This window comes from Mustela putorius, unplaced genomic scaffold, assembly GCF_011764305.1.
Source record: "Mustela putorius furo isolate JIRA1106 unplaced genomic scaffold, ASM1176430v1.1 tig00000596_pilon_pilon_pilon, whole genome shotgun sequence".
NCBI lineage: Eukaryota > Metazoa > Chordata > Mammalia > Carnivora > Mustelidae > Mustela > Mustela putorius.
This window is the reverse complement of record NW_025421428.1, coordinates 12,806,103-12,824,250: the sequence shown is the minus strand read 5'-3', so window position 1 is coordinate 12,824,250 and position 18,148 is coordinate 12,806,103. Positions and strand designations below refer to the sequence as shown.

At 62.4% G+C, this 18,148-nt stretch overlaps 1 protein-coding gene across 3 annotated transcripts in view; it reads right to left on the bottom strand.

Moving 5' to 3' along the window:
• Positions 1-298: 298 nt before the first annotated feature.
• NTNG2 (netrin G2) overlaps positions 299-18,148 on the bottom strand; it is a 65,797-nt gene continuing 47,947 nt past the window's right edge. For 2 of the 3 annotated variants that reach the window (XM_045082636.1, XM_045082637.1), the window contains 8 exons: positions 13,936-14,108; positions 11,049-11,075; positions 10,121-10,258; positions 6,746-6,820; positions 5,179-5,274; positions 3,510-3,677; positions 1,871-2,005; positions 299-1,276 (listed from right to left, as the gene is read on the bottom strand). In XM_045082636.1, coding sequence (XP_044938571.1) covers positions 1,041-1,276; positions 1,871-2,005; positions 3,510-3,677; positions 5,179-5,274; positions 6,746-6,820; positions 10,121-10,258; positions 11,049-11,075; positions 13,936-14,108 — 1,048 coding nt within the window. In that variant the 3' untranslated portion in view covers positions 299-1,040. The remainder of the gene's footprint in view (positions 1,277-1,870; positions 2,006-3,509; positions 3,678-5,178; positions 5,275-6,745; positions 6,821-10,120; positions 10,259-11,048; positions 11,076-13,935; positions 14,109-18,148) is intronic. The other variant, XM_045082638.1, reaches the window with a different exon arrangement.

Sequence of the window (18,148 nt, the reverse complement as noted above, 5' to 3'; positions counted from 1 at the left end):
CCTAGCAATGACACCAATGTCCCCCATGTGTCTTTAAATTCAAAGACAGCTGAGGAAAAGTGCCAATAAACTTTGCATTTTTTTTTTTCCCAAGGGAAAAGAGGGAGGCACCCGTCTGTGGAAGCTGCTAACGTGTGGGTCCCCCCTAAGAAGGGCTTAGCCACACCGCTGGGAGGAGGGCTGCCTGATCTCGGTCACAGAAAGGCCGGGGGAAGTGGTGGCCTTCACGGTGAAAACCTTTCTCCAAGGTGCTCTGTGAGCTCGGGTGCAGACGAACAACAAGAAAACAGGCCCAGGAGGCAGCAGTGAGCAGACTCTTTACTCGTCGGATTACACACCATCAACCACCAGCAGCGGCCCGAGTCCTCCTTCCAGGGGACGGTTAATACAAACAAAAATAGTTTCTCTGCGAAACACAGTCTCCAGCCCTCCCAACCCTCCTTCCCAACTCCCTCCCCAGACGGTGAGTCCCTTGGTCACCAGGCCTCACGGAGTCTGGTAGGTTGCAAAGGAAATCAAAGAAGAGTTGTAGGCGACGGGACCTCCGGTCCGCTGGCCGGTGGCAAGCGGGGACAGGCGCAGGGGGTGTCCGCAACAGTCGCGCGCGCGAGTGTGTGTGAGTGTGTGTGTGTGTGTGTTGGGAGGCGGGACCTGGAGGTGTCGAGGTGAGCAGCGTTTCTCCCCACCCCCATCTCACCGCCAGCAAAAAAAAAAAAAAAAAAAAAAAAAAAAAAAAAAAAAAGGGTGGGGGGCGGCGGGTAGTAGAAAAGAAAAAACTAAGACCCAAATCACAGGCTGCGGGGCCGGCGCCCCACCGCGCCCCCTGCGGCGGGCACTGGCGGGGCGGGGCGGGGGCCGCGGGGCGCGCGCGGGCGGGCGGGAGGACTCTGCTGAGTAGCACCTGGGAGCAGCTCGGGCCGCACCCTTCTCGCCGCCCGGCCCCGGACGCCGGGGCTCCCCCCACGCGAAGCCCCGAGCCTCCCCCCCCCCCCCCGCGTCCCGTCCTCGGCTCCCCGGGCGCGGGGTCGTCCGGGCCGGGCTCAGCAGCCCAGGCGGGCGGCCAGCCCCAGCAGCAGCAGGCAGCCGAGCAGGGTGGCGGGGCGCGGGGCGGCCCCGGGCGCGCGGTCGCAGTCCAGGCCGCCGTCGTCCGCCGCGGGGTCGCAGCGGGGCTGCTCGCAGCGCAGGCCGGTGTAGCCGCTCGGGCAGGCGCAGCGCTGGTTCTGCACGCACGTGCCGCCGTTCTGGCAGAGCAGCTGGTCGTCGTCGCACACTTTGGCTGCGGGGCAGAGAGGCGGTTAACGCGGGCGGGGCCCGTCCCCCCCCCCTCGCTGGAGCTTCCGCGACTGAAGCGCGGCGGGGCGGCGGGGGGTGCTGGAGGCTCCGGGCCACTCGGTGCGAAACGCCCCTGCGAGCACGGCGACAGCGGCCGGGCGAGACCTGGCCTCTTTCCTCCCGCCACCGCCCGTGTCTCCCTGCTCCCGGGCCCACGGGCCGTGGGACGCCCCTGCTCTCTCCCCTCCGGAGCTTTGCACCTGCTGTTCCCTGCGCTCTTCCACCCTCCCCCGGGGCTAGCGCCCCCTCGGCCTTTCGGTCCCGCCAGGTCCTCATTTCCTCGGGCAGCCGCCCTCCCCCCGCCCCATCACAACCCCCAACCCGCCCGCTCCACCCCTGCCTCCATCTCCCTTCCCAACCAACCCCCAGTTCCGCCACCCGGTGGTTCCCACCTGGCACCCGCCCCAGATTCCCGTCGCAGCAGACCCCGCCCACAGCGGACCCCGTCCCTCGCTCCACCCACAACCGAAGCCCCGCCCCCGCAGGCACTAGCCCCGCCCCCGCAGCAGCAGGCTCCGCCCACCGGGCGCGCACTCACGGTAGCAGCCCTGGCGCCAATAGTGCGTGGGGAGGCAGTCGTCGCACTTGGGGCCCGCTGCGCCCTCGCGGCACTCGCAGAAGCCGGTCTCGTTGCACCGGTCGTGCACGGAGCCGATCTGGTTGCAGTTACACTCTGGAAGGACACGTGCCCGGCGCGCGGTCAGGACGACCTGTGGGCGTCCTCCGCACCGACCCCCACCCGGTGCGGCCCCCATCCTCGGGCCGGCTCTCGGTAATCCCCGGGCGGTGCACCCCACACCTTCGCCACGGGAGCTCACGGCTGCCCGAGGGTGCACATCTCTAGGGAAGACTGTTCTGTCTTGGTTCTTTAGCATCCATTACCCACTCTGCTCCCCTGGCCCTGTTGCTGTGTGGCCTGGAGCAGCCCCCAGCCCTCTCTGGGCCGCGGTTTCCGTCTGTGGAACTGGAGGGAATGCTGATTCTTCCACGCTCCAAAGGGCTCCAAGATTCTTGTCAGGTGGGAAGAGCCTCATCGGAGGCAAGGCTTGCGGGAGGCAGCAGTCCGCCTCCGCATCTCCTCCCCAGGGCGGCGTGGGCGTGGGGGGGGGCAGCCCCAGAGGCCCCCAGCCTCTCCCTAGTCCCTTCCCAGTTAGTTTCCTGGGGCCTCCGCACTGGATGGGGGGCAAGTGTCCCCACCCTGGGGCCTCTGCACTGGATGGGGGGCAAGTGTCCCCACCCTGGGGCCTCCGCACTGGATGGGGGGCAAGTGTCCCCACTCTGGGAGGCCTTGAAGCCCAAAGCTGGCCCAGAGGAGGCAGAGAGAGGCAAGGAAAGAAGGAGGGTATGGGGAGGGGGGTGCCTCGCCCCCCACCCAGACGCCCCGCCCTGTCCCTGCAGCGGGCTCCTGTGACACCGGCAGCACAATCCTGTTAGGTTCACTTTAGAGTTGATGGAATTATCTGAAAGCCAATGCCATAATTCAGACTGACAGCTCCCGCCTTGAAGGCAGCCCCTCCTCTGTGAAGTTGGCGCTGACCGGTGGGTGGACGAGGGGCTTACGGGGCTTAGGGGGCTGGGGGGGCTGGGGGCCCTAGGACTGAGCATTGGCCTCCATTGGAGACAGAGGCAGAGGTGGTGTGCAGCCCTTCCAGGCGGGCGGGTGTTGGCCGAGGCCATGTGTTTGGCCTTTCGGGATGGGCAGCCCCACCCCTGGTCCAGGGCCCCCCGCGGCTTTCTTCTCTACCCCAAAGCCAGTCCTGCAGCACACTCTGAAGAAAGCAGTCCGAGTGCCCACTGGGTCCTACAAGCTGGGCCTCTGATTATAAAGCATCAGAAGAACTGCACTGGGAGAAAAGCTTCAGCCACAAAAGGGAGTTGAAAACTTTTGATCTAATCCACTTCCCCACTTTACAAGTGGGGAAACTGAGGCAGACAGCAAACTCTAGAATCAGTCTTTGACTCTAATGAGTGGTTCTCAATTTCCAGTGTCTGTGGGGATGGCCGAAGGGGGAAGTTATTAATAGAGCAGATTCCAGAAACTTCTGTCCTTCCAGATGCCCAGAGGAAATGGGTCCCAGAAATCCGCCCCACGCCCCCAGGGTTCCCCAGCACCTGTTGACGCCAGGGTCTCCGGAGCCCGTCCCGCCCCTCCCCTGCGCCCCGCCCCAGTGGCTCACCGATGCACACGTTCTCGTCGTCCAGCTCGGCAGAGCCATTGCGGTAGTAGCCCAGACGGCAGTGCTGGCAGTGCTGGCCTCGCGTGTTGTGTTTGCAGCTGACACAGGTCACCACGTTTAGGAAGTCGATGTAGCTGCAGCGGTTGGAGTGGCCATAACACTCACAGTCTGGGCCAGCCGAGCGTGAGAAACACCACGGGTCAGTGAGCCAAGGCAGACTGTGCCTTCCTGCCACCCCCTGCACCACGTATTGGGGGAAACTGAGGCACGGGGCTAGGACAGACCAGCCCGAGGACATGCAGGGAGGCCTGACTGGCACGGGAAGGTACCACGGGCCTCCAACACTTCTGTACCATCTGGGAGGAGGCAGGCGCGCCACCTTTGAGCCAGAGGAAGGACCCGTGTGGGCCCAGCCTACAAGTTCCCACCTGGCCCTGGGGACAGGAACCCAGGGAGGGCCTGTGGACAGCACCTGCCGGGCGGGGTGCCAGAATTACGTGCTCTTGGAAGGATGCCTGCATCCGGGTAATTGGAAGTGATTCATGCGGGGAGGATGGGTCATGCGGCCGGCGTGAGCTTAGGAAGGGCAGTTGCTGGGTCCGTGGCACTCAGCACTGCACCCCCAGGGACTCGGTGAAGGACGGACGCATGCACAGACGCTGGGTGAGATGCAACGGGCCAGGGGCTTCCTCCACGTGCTGCTTTGGAAGGTGGTTGGAAGGGAAACGCCCACCTGCTGGACCGTTTACCATCAGCCTGAGCTGTTCTGCAAGTGTGATTGGCACCAGAGGGCCTCTTCTTGCACACCCCCGAGAATGAATGTCATCTTGGGGTTTGTGCCCGGGCCATCTTGTTTCGCCTCCTGATCATCTTGGCCTGGCTTCTGACTCTTACTGCGTGCACATGGCTCCGCACTGAGGACAGCGATCCCTGTCGGTCCTGCTGTCTCCTCCAGCCTCACCACCCCACCCCAGCCCCCATCTCCCAGCACTGGGCGAGTGCTATGACTGCCGGGGCGAGGCATCCTAAAGGTGTTGGGGCTTCACTCCCTGACCCCACGAAGGCGGCCATCCTTTGGTGTCCCTCCTAAGGGGCCCAACATCCCCTTCAAAAGGAAAGCCAGTGTGGCTGCCCTTGAATGGGAAGGACGCCGGCCACCCTCCTGAGGGTGCCATCTGTGTATCTCAAGAGGACCCAACCTCCCTTTTGTGGTGGGAGAGGAAAGAAATGAGCCTCGGAGCTGTGCCAGGGAGGAGACGGCGGGCACGCCACACCTTGGGCTTCCTGGACCCTCCCCCTTCACCTGTCCCTTCCAGGTGAGGCATCCAAGTGTCTCAAGGAGTAGTGGCAGTGATCCCTGCATCCCAGCTCTTGCTTCAACCGAGACAAGCCCCTGGGCCACACCCCCCAGGGGAGCCTGGACAGACTATTTCTGGTTGCTGCTCTGCCTGCGCCGTGCCTGCCCACTGTGCTTCTGACTCATACCTGCTCTCAGCTCCCTTGGGGAGGGGCGACTGAGGGAAGAGAGGCTCAGTTTCACCTTGACCCAGCTACTCCGGGAGGTTTTCTGAACCAGGCATGGGTCCTCCGTCCCGCATCATTATTTCCAGCGGAGGTGAGGATAGAGGTGCGAGAGGAGGGCTGGTCCGGCCCGGGGCCTTCCTCTTACCTTGGAACTCTTCAATGGGCACCACTTGAGCTGATTTGGGCTTGAGCTGGAAAGGTTTGGAGGCCGGGGCAGGGGCAGCGGCGGAGGTGCCCACAGCTTGGAGAGATGAGAAATAAGCTCCTTCGTCGCCACGGTCCAGCTGCCCCGGGCGGGCTGTCCGGGCCCCGGGAAGGCCCAGCAAAGGCTTCCACCGTGCCCTGGGGATGCTCTGGGGCAGATGTGAGGGGACACAGCACATCCAGGAGCATGTGGAGAAAGCCCTGCCTTCGGTGCCCCTTCGGAGATCACTTACACACTCGGCTGGATTAATTCCCCCCCAATTCCTTTTCTAACCCCCAGCAACCCCTGACAGGGTGCAAGGTGCTTTGCTGAAACTGATTTTTTTTTTTTTTTAATGATCTCAGGCATCGATCGAGATCCTCAAGAGGAGATCCTCTCTTCTCCAAACTCCCGCGAGCATCACATCCAGAGAGTGGCCCTGGTGTCCAAGGCTTTGGCAACTCCCCTTCTGACGCATCCCCCCTCTTCCAGCCAAAGTGAGTCCTTTCCTATCCCAGATTCCCTGCTCAGCGGTGTTGCGAGCCGAGCCGCAAGCCCAGACGGCGCCCGCCTTCCGCATCAGAACCCACCAGGACCTGGCCACATGTTGGTGAGTGAACAGGACGCTGGCCAGGCAGCAGAGAGGGCTCAGCGTTCCTCTGGGAGCCTGCGGCGCCCTAGGCGGTGCAGGGCAGGGCAGGGCAGGCTCCAGGGTCTCCGTCACCAGGGAGGATGCGGGACGCAGGGGCCTGCAGACCCTCACCTAGTGTGGATCCAGCTCCAGAACTGCCTGCCAGCAGAGGGCGCCGAGAACCCTGCTCACTGCTCACGGAGGGGCTGGCTGTTGCCTAAGCAGGCAGTAGGACTGATGTCCAGGGAGCAGGTGAGCTGGGCTGGGAACAGCCTCCCTTCCTGGAGAGTCGGGCAAGCCCCTGTGTGCTTCCTGCGCGTGTCCGTTTCTGGCCACCAATGAGCCCACGTGTGTCTCCTCCCACTGCTGCAGGAGACTGAGGCGCCCAACTAGGTACCAGTAGCTTCTACTACGCCTCCTGCCCTGCTCACGGCCACCCCACCACCATGCCTCTGCCCTCACTGGCCCTGCGCCTGGAATGTGCTATCTTCTTCCATCTGCTCATAGCCCGCCCCTCTGTCTGGGTCTGACTTCCACCCGGCTCCTGTAGGAGTCCTGACTCTCTCTGAGCTCCAACCCTGCCCCCGGGGGTTCTGGGACCGACAGTGGCAGGACAGGGTTCCTGCTCTCAGGGCAGAGTCTCCACTCAGCTCCAAAGCCCTTGAGGGGAATGAAGGATGAATAGGCGTTGGGTCTGGTGGTATCACCCTGGGCATCTCTAAGGCGAGTTGAAGTGGGGGCAAGTAGAGCTCCAAGCCCCACCCCCAGCTCTCACGGACCCCCCGCCCCACCTGAGTCCCACCACATACACCTGCTGCCTCCACTAAAGAGGGAGGGGCCTGGGGTCTAAGGAGTTTTCAGGGGTGTCTAATGCCCGTGCAGACCCTCCCCCCATACCTTCTGCACTGGAGGGCGTCTGGGGCCAGGGGGAGCTCTCCCCAAGGGGAGCAGCGGCAGATGGCCTGATCCGCTCTTGGGGGAAAGAAAAGAAGAAACTCAGTTATGGGACAGGGTGGGGCTGGGGGGGTCCTGGAGACACACTGAGGCATCACACACCCTTAGCAGCAGCAGCAGCCTGGTAAGAAGCGGCTCTGTCTACACTGGCCAACTAGAACTGGGTCCAAATCTACTGGAGAGGCAGGGTCTACACTACTGCAGCTTATGGAGGGCACACGTGAACTTGAAGCGAGATAGGGGGACGGGGGGAGCCCGAGCATGCTTTTGGCTGCCCTTTCCTCAGTGGGCCTCCTGATTTACACGACTTTTCCACTCTCCCTATGTGTCCCTGTTCCCACCGGGGGTAGAGGGGGTAGACTTGGATCCAGCTCCGTGTCTGGGTCCAGACCTCTTTGTGCTGAAGTCCCTGGCTAATGGCTGCAAAGGGGAACATGTGTCATCAAACGTGTCCAGAAGGGTCCTTGGAGGCTTTCTGCCCGACACCAATGCGGGGCCCGGAGCCCCTCCGCCATCTGGCCTACCTCCCCAACCCACGGTTAGGACCCACTCTCACCAGGGACCCCAATGCGAGGCAAACCCCACTGCCATAGATCCTACCTCTGGGACCAACGGGGACACGAAGCAGGGGAAGCAGGCTGGGCTGGCCAAGGCCCAAGCTGAATTTCAAAGGACAAACCCAGAGGGACAGGGGAGAAATCGGATTCTTTCCGCTTCTTAAAGGGATTACGCACGATGCCGGTTGGGGGAGAAAAAGGAAATCTACCAGCTAAAAAGTGCAGGAGACTTTCCAGCTGGGAGCCGGAGCCTTTGGACATCAAATTGACATTAATATGGTGCTCAATGAGGAGAAGAGGCTGCAGGACCCAAATTGGCAAGGGCTTAATTAGAGCCACAATAAAACCCGCCCCGAAGGCTTTTTGCTTTGGAGCCTTTCTCCTAGCACCCTCTGCGGGCGAGGATTAGGCATCTTGAGCAGTTTTTCCTGCCCCGCAGCCCCTGCCCCGCCGACAGCTTGACACTGGCAGGAGGGGGAACATCTGGGCCCGAGGTTCACAGGCGCAGCTGGACTCCGGCCAAAGGGCTGAAGCACCTGTTGGGAGGCACATGGGGGCTGGGATCTGGGGGCCAGAAAGACCCCCGGCTGGGCTCTCTGGGACATGCTCAGGTGTGCGGGAAGAGCATTCTCACAACGGCCCGTGTCGCGTGCCAGGCCAGATGGAGGACCCGTCTGCTCCTTTGGAATTGGGGAGCTGCGCGCAAGCCACGTCTTCGAGACCGCGCCAGCTCCTGGCCTCTGAGGCTGGGGGTGGCAGCGCTGGGTGGTGGGGCCCGGAAGCCGGCCTCTGCGGTCAGCCAGCCCTGAGTTTGGATCCTGCCTGGGCGCCGCTGTCACCCTGTTACCGCGAGCAGCTGCCTCTTCCTTTCGCAACAGCTTAACCGACTTGCATTTACGTACCGTGAAGGGCCCTAATCCTCAGAGCTGTGAGTCAGGAGAAGTCCACACTCTGCCAGCGGGGCCGATTGTCATTCTTAGTGGGGGTCCGGGTACATGGGGCCCAGGGCACAGACTTCCTTTGCTAAGAGGAGCGACGGCTCCCAAGACGTGGGCTGCTGGGGTCATTGTCTGTCTGCTGTGCTGGAACCACCTTCCCCTCTGAGCACTCTTGCGCCTGGCACTGGGCTCAGCTGGCAAAGCCGACCACGACCCACTGAGGGCTTGAGGAGCCCCTTTCTTGCCACTTGGGTCCTGGAGACCCTCACAACTCGAGCTCCCCTTGCCTCGGCTCACTGCCCTAGTCTTGGACTCTCTCGTCACCTCCTAGCAGTGCCGCTTTCTTACCCTAAGCCGCTTGCCCCAAATCAGAAGCAGCTCGGAAAATGGATTCAGGGTTCCTGTGTGCATGTGCGTCTCCCACCCAGACAGGCTGCTGTTCGCACGCAGACGCGGCACCCACCCCGGCGAGTCTGGTCCCCGCGCGCGTCGGCTAGTCCCAGGCTCAGCACAAACCATCAGGCGGCCGGCCAGCTTCTGCCCTGGAATTGTCAGCGTGGACCCATTCTTCACCCCGAAGAAGATCCCTGGGCAGGAAGTTCCCCCGAAATCCCTGAGTCCCCCAGCTACTCCTGCCTCCTGCAAACGCCTCCCATGCGGAAGAGAGGAGGGCAGAAGTAAAAAGAGCGGGGCTGGTCACCCTCCGGGTTCCCGGGAGGCCTTAGGCAAATGGCTCTGGAACGAGGACTTTTCCAGGGCATTCAGCCAGGCTTGGAGAGGGCGGAGCCCCACTCCAGGCTGGGGGCGGGGGCAGGGGTGGGCAGGGGGCGAGGCTGAGCGTGGATCTCTTCCCCCAGCTGAAGGAGGGGTCTCTGCCCATCGGAGGTGTGGCCTGCCCCTCCCCTGGTCCGTGCGCAGAGAGAGGGAGGGTCACGGCTCTGCCCAAACAGTGACGCGCCCCTGCCATCTCCTCCTCGCTGGGACGCCCCTTCCCAGCTGGGACCAGGAAGAATCCCCTTGGACCCACCCTCCCGGCACCCTCCCGGCACCCTCTGGGAAGGACGAGTCCTTTCAGACGCCCAGCATTTGCAGTGGGTGGAGACAGGTGAGCCCAGGGGGCCACCCAGCACCCCAGGCCTCAAGTATGTACCCACCCAACTTTGGAAGGGAGTTAGGACCAGCGAGCAGGCGTTTCCAAGCCTGCCTGTGGCTGCAGACCCCACAGGGTGGCTGCTGTGGCTGAGGAGGGGCAGGAGAGGATGCTGGCCCTGTCCCCCGCACTCAGCCCCGAAAAGCTCGGCAGGCCCATTCCTAAACCCCCGGCCCAGAGGTGCCCTTCTGCATTGCTGACCAGAGTCTCTCGCCTTCTTGGCTAACTGTACATTGCCCACTCCCAGGGGATCTGGTGCTGAGATGTGGGGACAGAGCGGGCCCTGGCGGGGGGCGGGGGCAAGCTCCACGGAGCACTGAGACAGAAAATCTCCTGGGAGAGCTCCTCAGTGCCACCAGGCACCTTCCCTTCCTTGGTCACTCTGTCCTCTCGGCCATGCTGGTCTCGGGGCCCGCCTGACCAGTGCTGTGGGAGGCAGGAGGAAGAAGCATCGAGGGGCTTGAAGGGAGCCCCAGATCCCCTCGCTCGGGCCCAGTCATGGGGGACCAGGCGCCCTCTGTCAGCCCCACACTCTCAGGCTCTAGGGTCTAATGTGCTCTAAGAGCCAAGCCCCACGGCAGACACCGACAGCAGCACACATCACACACGGGGCTGGGGACTGCGGCGGGACGTGGGGAAGAGCAGGGCAGCCGGGCTGTCCCTAAGCACCCACCTGTGGGCTGTGGGGTGCTGGGGGCCATCGGGGCCCGCCCGGTGGAAGTGGAGGGGGCGGGAGTGCTGGGGTCCCCTCTCAGGGCCACAGTGGCCACAGGGGCTCTGGGGACAGGGTCTTTCCGGGGCCTGCCGACGCCTGGCAAGAGACGAGAAAGGCAAGAGGGTGGGGAGTTGGCAGGTATGGGGCGCTGCAGAGAGGCCACTTCTGGCCTCACCGAGTGGGCCAGCATCCCCTCCGGGCTCCAGCTCCCTCTGGCACCGTCTCTGCTCCCAGGATCCCAGCAGGGAGCAGGCCACGGTGGGCTGTGGCCCCCCTCGAGCATGTCTGAAGTGTGACGTGGGCCACCGGCAGCCCCTGTGACCCTGGCGAGTCCTCTCCTGCTGACTCTCAAAGCTGGTGGCAGAGCCCATGGCGGGGCGGTCCGGGAAGCACCGTGCTTAGAGCCCGCAGCCTGCTGATGCCGCGTCAGCCCGTGGGTGCCCACGCCCCACCTCCCTCCCACAGTCTGACCCCTCCGCGAGGGCCTGCAGGCAGCAGGACCCCGGCGTACCTGCCCCAGCCTCCCAGGCACACAGGTGCAGACTACCTGAGCCAGGCACACCCCACAGTCGGGCTGCGGGAGGGGGCACTTCTGCCCCTGGCCAGGGAGAAGGGACCCCCATTCTTGTCCTGGAGGAGCGGGAGGCATGGGGAGTTCACCCTGGGGTTGCAGGGCCCTTTCCAAAGCAGCACTGACCAGGAGGCTCGAGGAGAGAAATGTGGGGGCGCTGGCTGAGGGCCACAGGCCCGGGGTGCGGGGGGAAAGGGGTGGCGGTGAGGGGGCTTGGGGGCGTGGGGACAGGAGGGAGCAGGAGAGGTGACGAGTGAAGGGGTGTGGTTGGAGTCATGCACTGGGGGCGCCCTCGGAGGACCGGCGCGTACTTACTGCCAACAGCAGAGCCTGCAGCAGCACCTGGGGGAGAGAAGGAGGGTCACAGGGCCTCCCGGAGAAATGGGGGGGGGGCGGTGACAGGGCTGGGAGAGGGAGGCCTGGAGACTCATGCAGGACTGACTCTGTCTGCCCGGTTTCATCCTCCGCCGGCTGAGGGGGAGGGGCCCCCTTTGCCCATTTTGCAGATGGAGAAGCTGAGTCTCAGAGTTGGGACCGACCCCCCGGGGGCCTGCGGGAAAGTGTCAGACACTCCACTGGGGGCAGCACGTGCACTCGTCTTTGAGGTTAGACTCTCAGGCCCTCCTGTGCAGGACAAGGAGGAGGGGTGCCTTTCTTCAGGGAGCACCGGGGTGCCGGAGGACCGGGTGCCACCGCGGCCGGGGCAGGCGGGGTTCCCGGAGGCCCTGGTGGAACTGCCCTCCAGGCAGAAACCACAGTGTGTGCTTCCGTCTGCGGCAAGCGGAGATGACCAGGGACTCGCGGAAACGAGAATCGTGGCAGCTGCCGCGTGTGGCTGACACGTGCTGAGCGTGGCCCCATGCAGAACCCCACGGGGGCTCCTCGGTGTCCTCACTCTACAGATCTGGGACACCGGGCTCCAGGTAAAGTGACCTGCCCAAGGCCACAGAGCTGGGAGTGGCCGGTGTCCATGCCCCGGGGGCTGAAGGATGCCCGAGGAAAGGAGACGGGGGTAAGAATCCTCAGTCCCAGAAGGAAGGAGCTGTGCCAGGCTTCCCTGGCGGGGTGTCCCTGAAGAACGACAGAGGACGAGGACGCCCCTCGGTGCCCTGGGAGGCCCTTCGCGGGGGGTGTATGGACGCAGGCTACGTGAGGCACAGCCTCCCCAGAGTGAGCCCAGAGGACGCCAGGGCGGCCTGGGAGGATGAGGGGCTGGACTGGGTTAGGACTGGATTCTGAGGGCCCTGGGCGGGGCACCCTGGTGGGGAAAGCCCTTTGCCTGCGGCGAGGACGGAGTAACGGGGCCCCGACGGGAGGGGTACGGAGACCAGGTGGGGGCAGTGGAGAGGAAGGGCTAGCCTCTGGGGACCCCCACACTTGCAGCTTGGCGCCCCTGGGTGTTGGTGCCATCGCCTGAGATGGGGACACGGTGGGAGCAAAATTAAGCTGGGACTTGTTTCTGCCTGTGTCTTGGGGCTGTTTTCTCCTGTTGTCCTAGAGAAGGGGGGGTCGCAGGTGAGGAAGGGACAGGCTGAGGACACGCAGCTCTGCGGGCCTCATCTCTGCTCCTGGGGATTCCAGGAGAAACCCCTCTTTCCCGGGGCAGGCGGGGACTCTGGGGAAGCAGGAACCAGCTCCAGGAGGTCCCCCAGATGAAGGGGTTTGGCCTGCCCCTGCAGGACAGGGGGGTGAGGGTCCAGAGGCAAAGCCTGGTCTACGTGTGCGGGTGCATGTCTGCCCCCGGCGGGCTGGACAGAGGGTGGCCCCCTCGGTCCGAGCGGGTCTGGGCACCCGCCAGCGTCAGGAGACGCAGATCCTTCCCGGAGGTGAGGAGGTGAGGCAGAGAGCAGGGGGAGGAGGCCAGAGGGACAGATGAGGGGAGGCAGACTGCCGGGGAGGGAGGTGACAGCCACTAAAGAAAGGGCTCAGGCAATGGCTCCAACAGAGAGATGGGTCGGCACCTGGCGAGGAGGGAGCCGGGCGGGGCGGCTGTCAGCGCCCAGAGCTCTGGGTGCCTTTGAAGGCCCAGAGTGCCGTGAGCGCCTGGCACGTCACCCCTTCAAAGGCCTGTCGCCCGGCCCAGACACGACATGCCTGTCACGGCCTCGCTGTGAGGTTTTCAGCTTTGATCAGCGTAAAGTCACATAAATCTTTCACATCGGTGGAGGGAGGGTGCCAGTGGAGGGGCTCCCACAAGGATGCCCAGGCGGTGGGGGGGTCCGGGGGCCGGGGGCGGCCGCCCTGCTCTGGCTTGGGAACTGGGCCCAAACCAGTTGCTCGCTGCTGGACCAGGGCTGCTGGGCCTCAGTGTGCCCATCTGGGGAGTGGGGGGTACTCGTTCCGCCCATGGGGCAGCTGTGAGGGCTACGGGAGGAGCTCCGTGTCGCCTCTGTCAGGGAGCTGGGCAAGTGTCGGACCTCAGCCAAGTCACTGGGGGCCGGCCAGGGAGAGTCCACCCTGGGGCTGAGCCCCAGCCCCTCCCCACAGCAGCTCGGGGGCGCCCTGGGATCTGTGATTTCATGAAAACATCCATGGACTCTGGTGGGGGGGGGGCCCTGATGAGTGGCCCTCCCCGGGCTGTTCCCGACGCAGGCACGTCTGGGCGCACCCTAGCCCTGGCACAGAGGCAGAGAAAAGAGGCCTGTGGGGATCTCGGGCCAGGGCCTCCAAGGACCCCTCCTTAAAATGGGATAAAAGAGACCCACTTCCTGGGGTGACGCTGAGGGTCGAGGGTGTGGTGACCGTGCAGCATGCGGCGCCCGAGTGGCAGGCTGTAAACGCCCCGGAAGCTGGTTACGGTGCTGCCCACCACAGCCTGGAGGCAAGGGTCCCCCCACCCCCTGCCAACACCCCACGTGCTGTCTCTCCAGCCTGCAGGGCCAGGCAGAGGAAGGACAGCAGGAAAGACGCTGAGCCGCTCATCTGGGGTTTCCCCTGGCACCTGGGGTGGGAAGGGCGGCTTAGGTGTTGCAGGGGACAGGGGCACCTCGTAACGGGGGGGCGGGGGGCAGGGTGAGTGTGCACGCTTGTATCTGTGCACACGTTGGCACACGTTGGCACGCCCGTCTGCACAGGTGCGTGCTCGTACGCTCGCAGGTATCCGCACATGCGTGTGTGTGTGTGACCCACAGCCCCTGGGGTGGAGAGCGGGGGAGACCACAGCCCCCCACCCCTGGGCCGGGGTCGGGCAGGGGGTACGTACACGCGTTGGGAGAGCCGTGGGGCAGCGGCAGGTAGGAGCCGGCGCGCCAGGACCGGGTGCGGAAGTTCCTCTTGCACTTGCCGCAGTCGGGGCCGGTGGTGTTGTGTTCACACTCGCACTGCAGGCTGCCCTCCCGCACGGAGCACAGGTTGGCGTGAAGGTTGCACTTGCACCTAGGGGGGACCCAGAGGGCCAGAGAGGTCCGTGAATCCTGGACAGGTAGGCACGGGAGGGTGACGTGGGGGCCTCCCGTCCAACCTGCTGGGACTCTCCTTTGGGACAAAAACTCCCCGATCGCCCCGCTCTTCAGAAAGCACCTGATCCACCCTTTCCCAGGCTAAAGCTGCGCCCGGAGCCCCCCGCCACGGGTCCACCCCACGGTGGGTGGGTGCCTGCGGCGCTCTCCACTGTCCCAGGGCGGGTGGCGGGGTGACCTTGACCCAGACGCTGTGTCCTAATCACCTTTGCTCTCCACCGAGGCAGGATGACAGGCAGCAAAAGCCGCTCACCAGCTCTCCCCTCGCAGACCCGGTCCCAGCCCCCCGCCGCCCCTCAGCTCTCAGCCTCGGCCCACACCCACACCCCTGAGGGCAGATGGAGAGAACCCCCTACCTACTCCCAAACCCCGTGGGTTTGTCCACACATGTATTATTCATTCCTTCATTCAAATATTTATAGGCAACTCATTATTCTGAAATCCAGTAAATAAAGGGAGAGAATCCAGCGTGTCCTGTGTGTCCTGTGTAAACTGTACCCCCGCGTAACGAACTGTGGATGGGGGGTGTTTCTTTTTATAGAAGCGTCCCCGCTAGTAACCGAAGCAGGCGGGAGTGGGAGGTCGCTGTGCAGCAGCCCTGCCCCGGCCAACGGCTCCAGGCTGGGAGCCACAGCCGCCGCCACCTCGCAGAGACGGCCGACCGACAGAAGGCACACGGCACCCGACGGCCGACGGACGGAAGGACACACGGCACCCTGACGTGGTCTCACCCAAGCCCGCTGAACTGGAATCTGATGGGGCCTCCGCATCTGTCTACAAAATCCCAGGGAATACGGAGGCCAGAGACACACACACGACAGCAGCGGGATGCAGTCGGCCCGGACAGAGGGGTCTCCGGGAGTGACCAGCCAGCATTTCTACCGGATGAAGGGTGGGGGCAAAGACTGATGGGGGGGCCACACCAAGAGAAGCCTCGCAGGCGTCGGGCATCCGGATCCTGATTCAAACAGCCTCCAAACTCAAATAAAACGTTCATGAAACAATCAGAAATACGGAGAATGACTGTATTTGATGACCTTAAGTTAACGCTGGTTAGATGCGGGGATGGTGGTCTGGTCACATTTTTTTTTTTTTTAAAGATTTTATTTATTTATTTGACAGAGAGAAATCACAAGTACACTGAGAGGCAGGCAGAGAGAGAGAGAGAGAGAAGGAAGCAGGCTCCCCGCTGAGCAGAGAGCCCGATGCGGGACTCGATCCCAGGACCCTGAGATCACGACCTGAGCCGAAGGCAGCGGCTTAACCCACTGAGCCACCCAGGTGCCCCAACTGGTCACATTTTTTAAAGTCCTTCTCCTTTCAAGATCTACACTGGAGTACTTACAGAGGAAGTGAACCGGGCTCTGGGATTTGCTTCAGAGTGACACGGAAAGGAAGAAGGTGGCCCGAGATGGGGATGAGACCCGACAGAACACGGGTTGGTAGCTCCCCGGCTCGGGGGGACAGGTATATGGCGGTCCTCGGCTGGCATCCGTGGTGGAAATCCTCCGGAATAAAAAGAAAGCCAGAGGGCTCTCGGTTCTGATACGGGAAGATTTCCAAGGTGTATTGTCCATGTTTGTAAAAAGCAACTTGCAGAATAACGTCCTTTAGTAGAATCCTGTTTTTGTTAAAATGTGCAAAAACTATAGAGATCGGATACCAACTACGTGCCAGGCTCTGAGCTGGGGAGCAGATCGTGGAATGACCAACAAAGTGGGGGTGGGGGGGTCCCCGCTCCCACAGAGTATACAGTCTGTCTAGTAGGGGAATGATGAAACCAGCGATTGGGTTAATCCGTGAAGCACAGGGGGCATTCTAGGGCAGTGAAGCCATTCTGTGGGACAAGGTCATGGTGGCAGCAGGACTCTGTGCATTGGCCCAAACCCACAGAGCTGACAACCCTGAGAGGGACCCCGATGCGCCTGTGGGCTCTGGCTCCCAGTAACACAGCACTGCTCATCGCCTGTAGCGAATGATCCCACTAGCGCCGCAGTAATGATGGAGGGCCGTGTTCACGGATGTTCACGGAGACCGGGTATCGGGGACCCTCTCCCCAACATGACGTCTGTTAGTTTGACAATAGTCATTGTGCCAATCTTTAGTTCATGGCACTCGTTACAGGTGCCTAAGCACCATACAGAGGAGAGGGTGTAAGGGCGGGTCCTAACTTAGTCTTGGGGGAACAGCATAGGCTTCCAGGAAGAAAAGTTTAAAATTAAGGCCTGAAGCAGGATCAAGAGTTTGCCAGACAAGGAGGAGAGAACCTCCTGGAAAGAGGCAAGAACAGGAGGAGAGCCCCTACTAGGGCTGAGAAGAGTTCCACCCCTGAGGTCTGAGGGGAGCCCAGCGGTGGGAGGGGGCCAGGCCAGGACACAGAGGCCACTGGGAGGTTGGAGGTGGTCTGCCCTGACCCACTGTTTCTGTCATTTACCTGGGGAGCCAGAGCCCGGCTGGGGAGGTCAGGGAGAAAGCTGGGCATCGACTGGAGGCGGAGAGCCCAGGCCTGGGCTCGGATGGAGTCATGGAGGCCCCCAGTCAGGCCAGTCTGCAGTATCCAGCCATGGTGAGCCCAGGCACGCTAACATGTATCTCTTCCTGTTACATTTAAAATACATATATCCACCCCCAAATCACCAGGAAAAAAACGTAACTGGGCTTCAGCGTGGTTGTCCTAGGTTGGGAGGAGATGGGCTGATTCGTGGCTTTTCTTTTTTTCTTGGTCGTTGCGCATTTCCTACAGGCTCTATCATGAGCAGGTCTTAGGTTTAGAAGCAGATGGCAAATGTTATTTTCTACCAGGCGGTCAGGCCTGACCCTCTCGAGAACTTACTGCAGCTCAGACCTGGGCTCCATGGGGCATGGAGAAGCCTGTTCACTCTTTCAGAGTTCCAATCTGCGGCCGCAAAAGCACAGGGGGCCTACCGTGTGCCCGGCTCTTGGAAAGGCACTGGGGGATGGGCTGGCACCTGTTGGCGCTGGTGACGCTTCTTTCCTGGGCAACCGGACTCCAGAGCTAGTCCTTGGCAAAGAGAGGTCCTGTGCTTAACCTTACTGGTCAGCACACACGATGCTTCCTTAATGCCCTCACGCCCCCCTCCCTGACCCCCACACCCACAGTGCCCATTAGCAGATCACAGGCTCTGACAAGTCCTGCAGGAAAGAAACCTGTCTGACTTTGTCTAACAGAAGTTTGTTTGCAAAACGAATTTGACCTCAGATTTTTTTTTTTCCCCTTCTGAATTCCTATTTAACATCCCACTGAGCTAGCTGGAGAGGAACCCCCCAGCTGTGTGGAACCAGGAACATACTCCATGCCTCTGGCCCAAAGATGGGATATTTTTAGAGATCAGCTACATAAAGAAAAGATTGCCATCTCAACTTTGGGTGATAACACTGACCTTGGCTTGTTAAAAATGCATAAAGACTGGCTGAATCAGAGAAGCAGATTGTAGTGATCGTGGCGGGGAGTCCAGGGTGTCAGAGTTGGACAGGCCCGTGGGGCCCAGGCTGGGGAGAAGCCGAGGCCACGCAGCTAGTTCCTCAAGACCCAAATCCTGACCCGGGCTCTGCCCCAGTTCCATACTGGCCAGGCCCTCCCACAGGCCTCCGCTCCCACAGGCCTCCGCTCCCACAGGCCTCCGCTCCCAGAGGGTGTCTTGGCTTCTCCACCCTTGCTGGCTGAGCCTGGAATGAGCTCGGTGCCTCCTCCCCCAAGGAGAGAAGTTCCCCGTTGGGCATGGCTGCCAGGAGAAGCCCACATAGTGGGGGAAAGCCTCACCAGGGCTGGCACAGACACGGAACCCCATCAATGGAGCTGCTTCTTAGACTTCCTGACTTTGCAGGAAGGACTGGGAGACGCTGTCTCTGTGTTTATACAGGTGCGCACCCTTGTTCAGGGCTTGGCCTTTCCGAATCTCTCCCTGTCTCTCCGGGTCTCTGTCTCTCCCTCGCCAT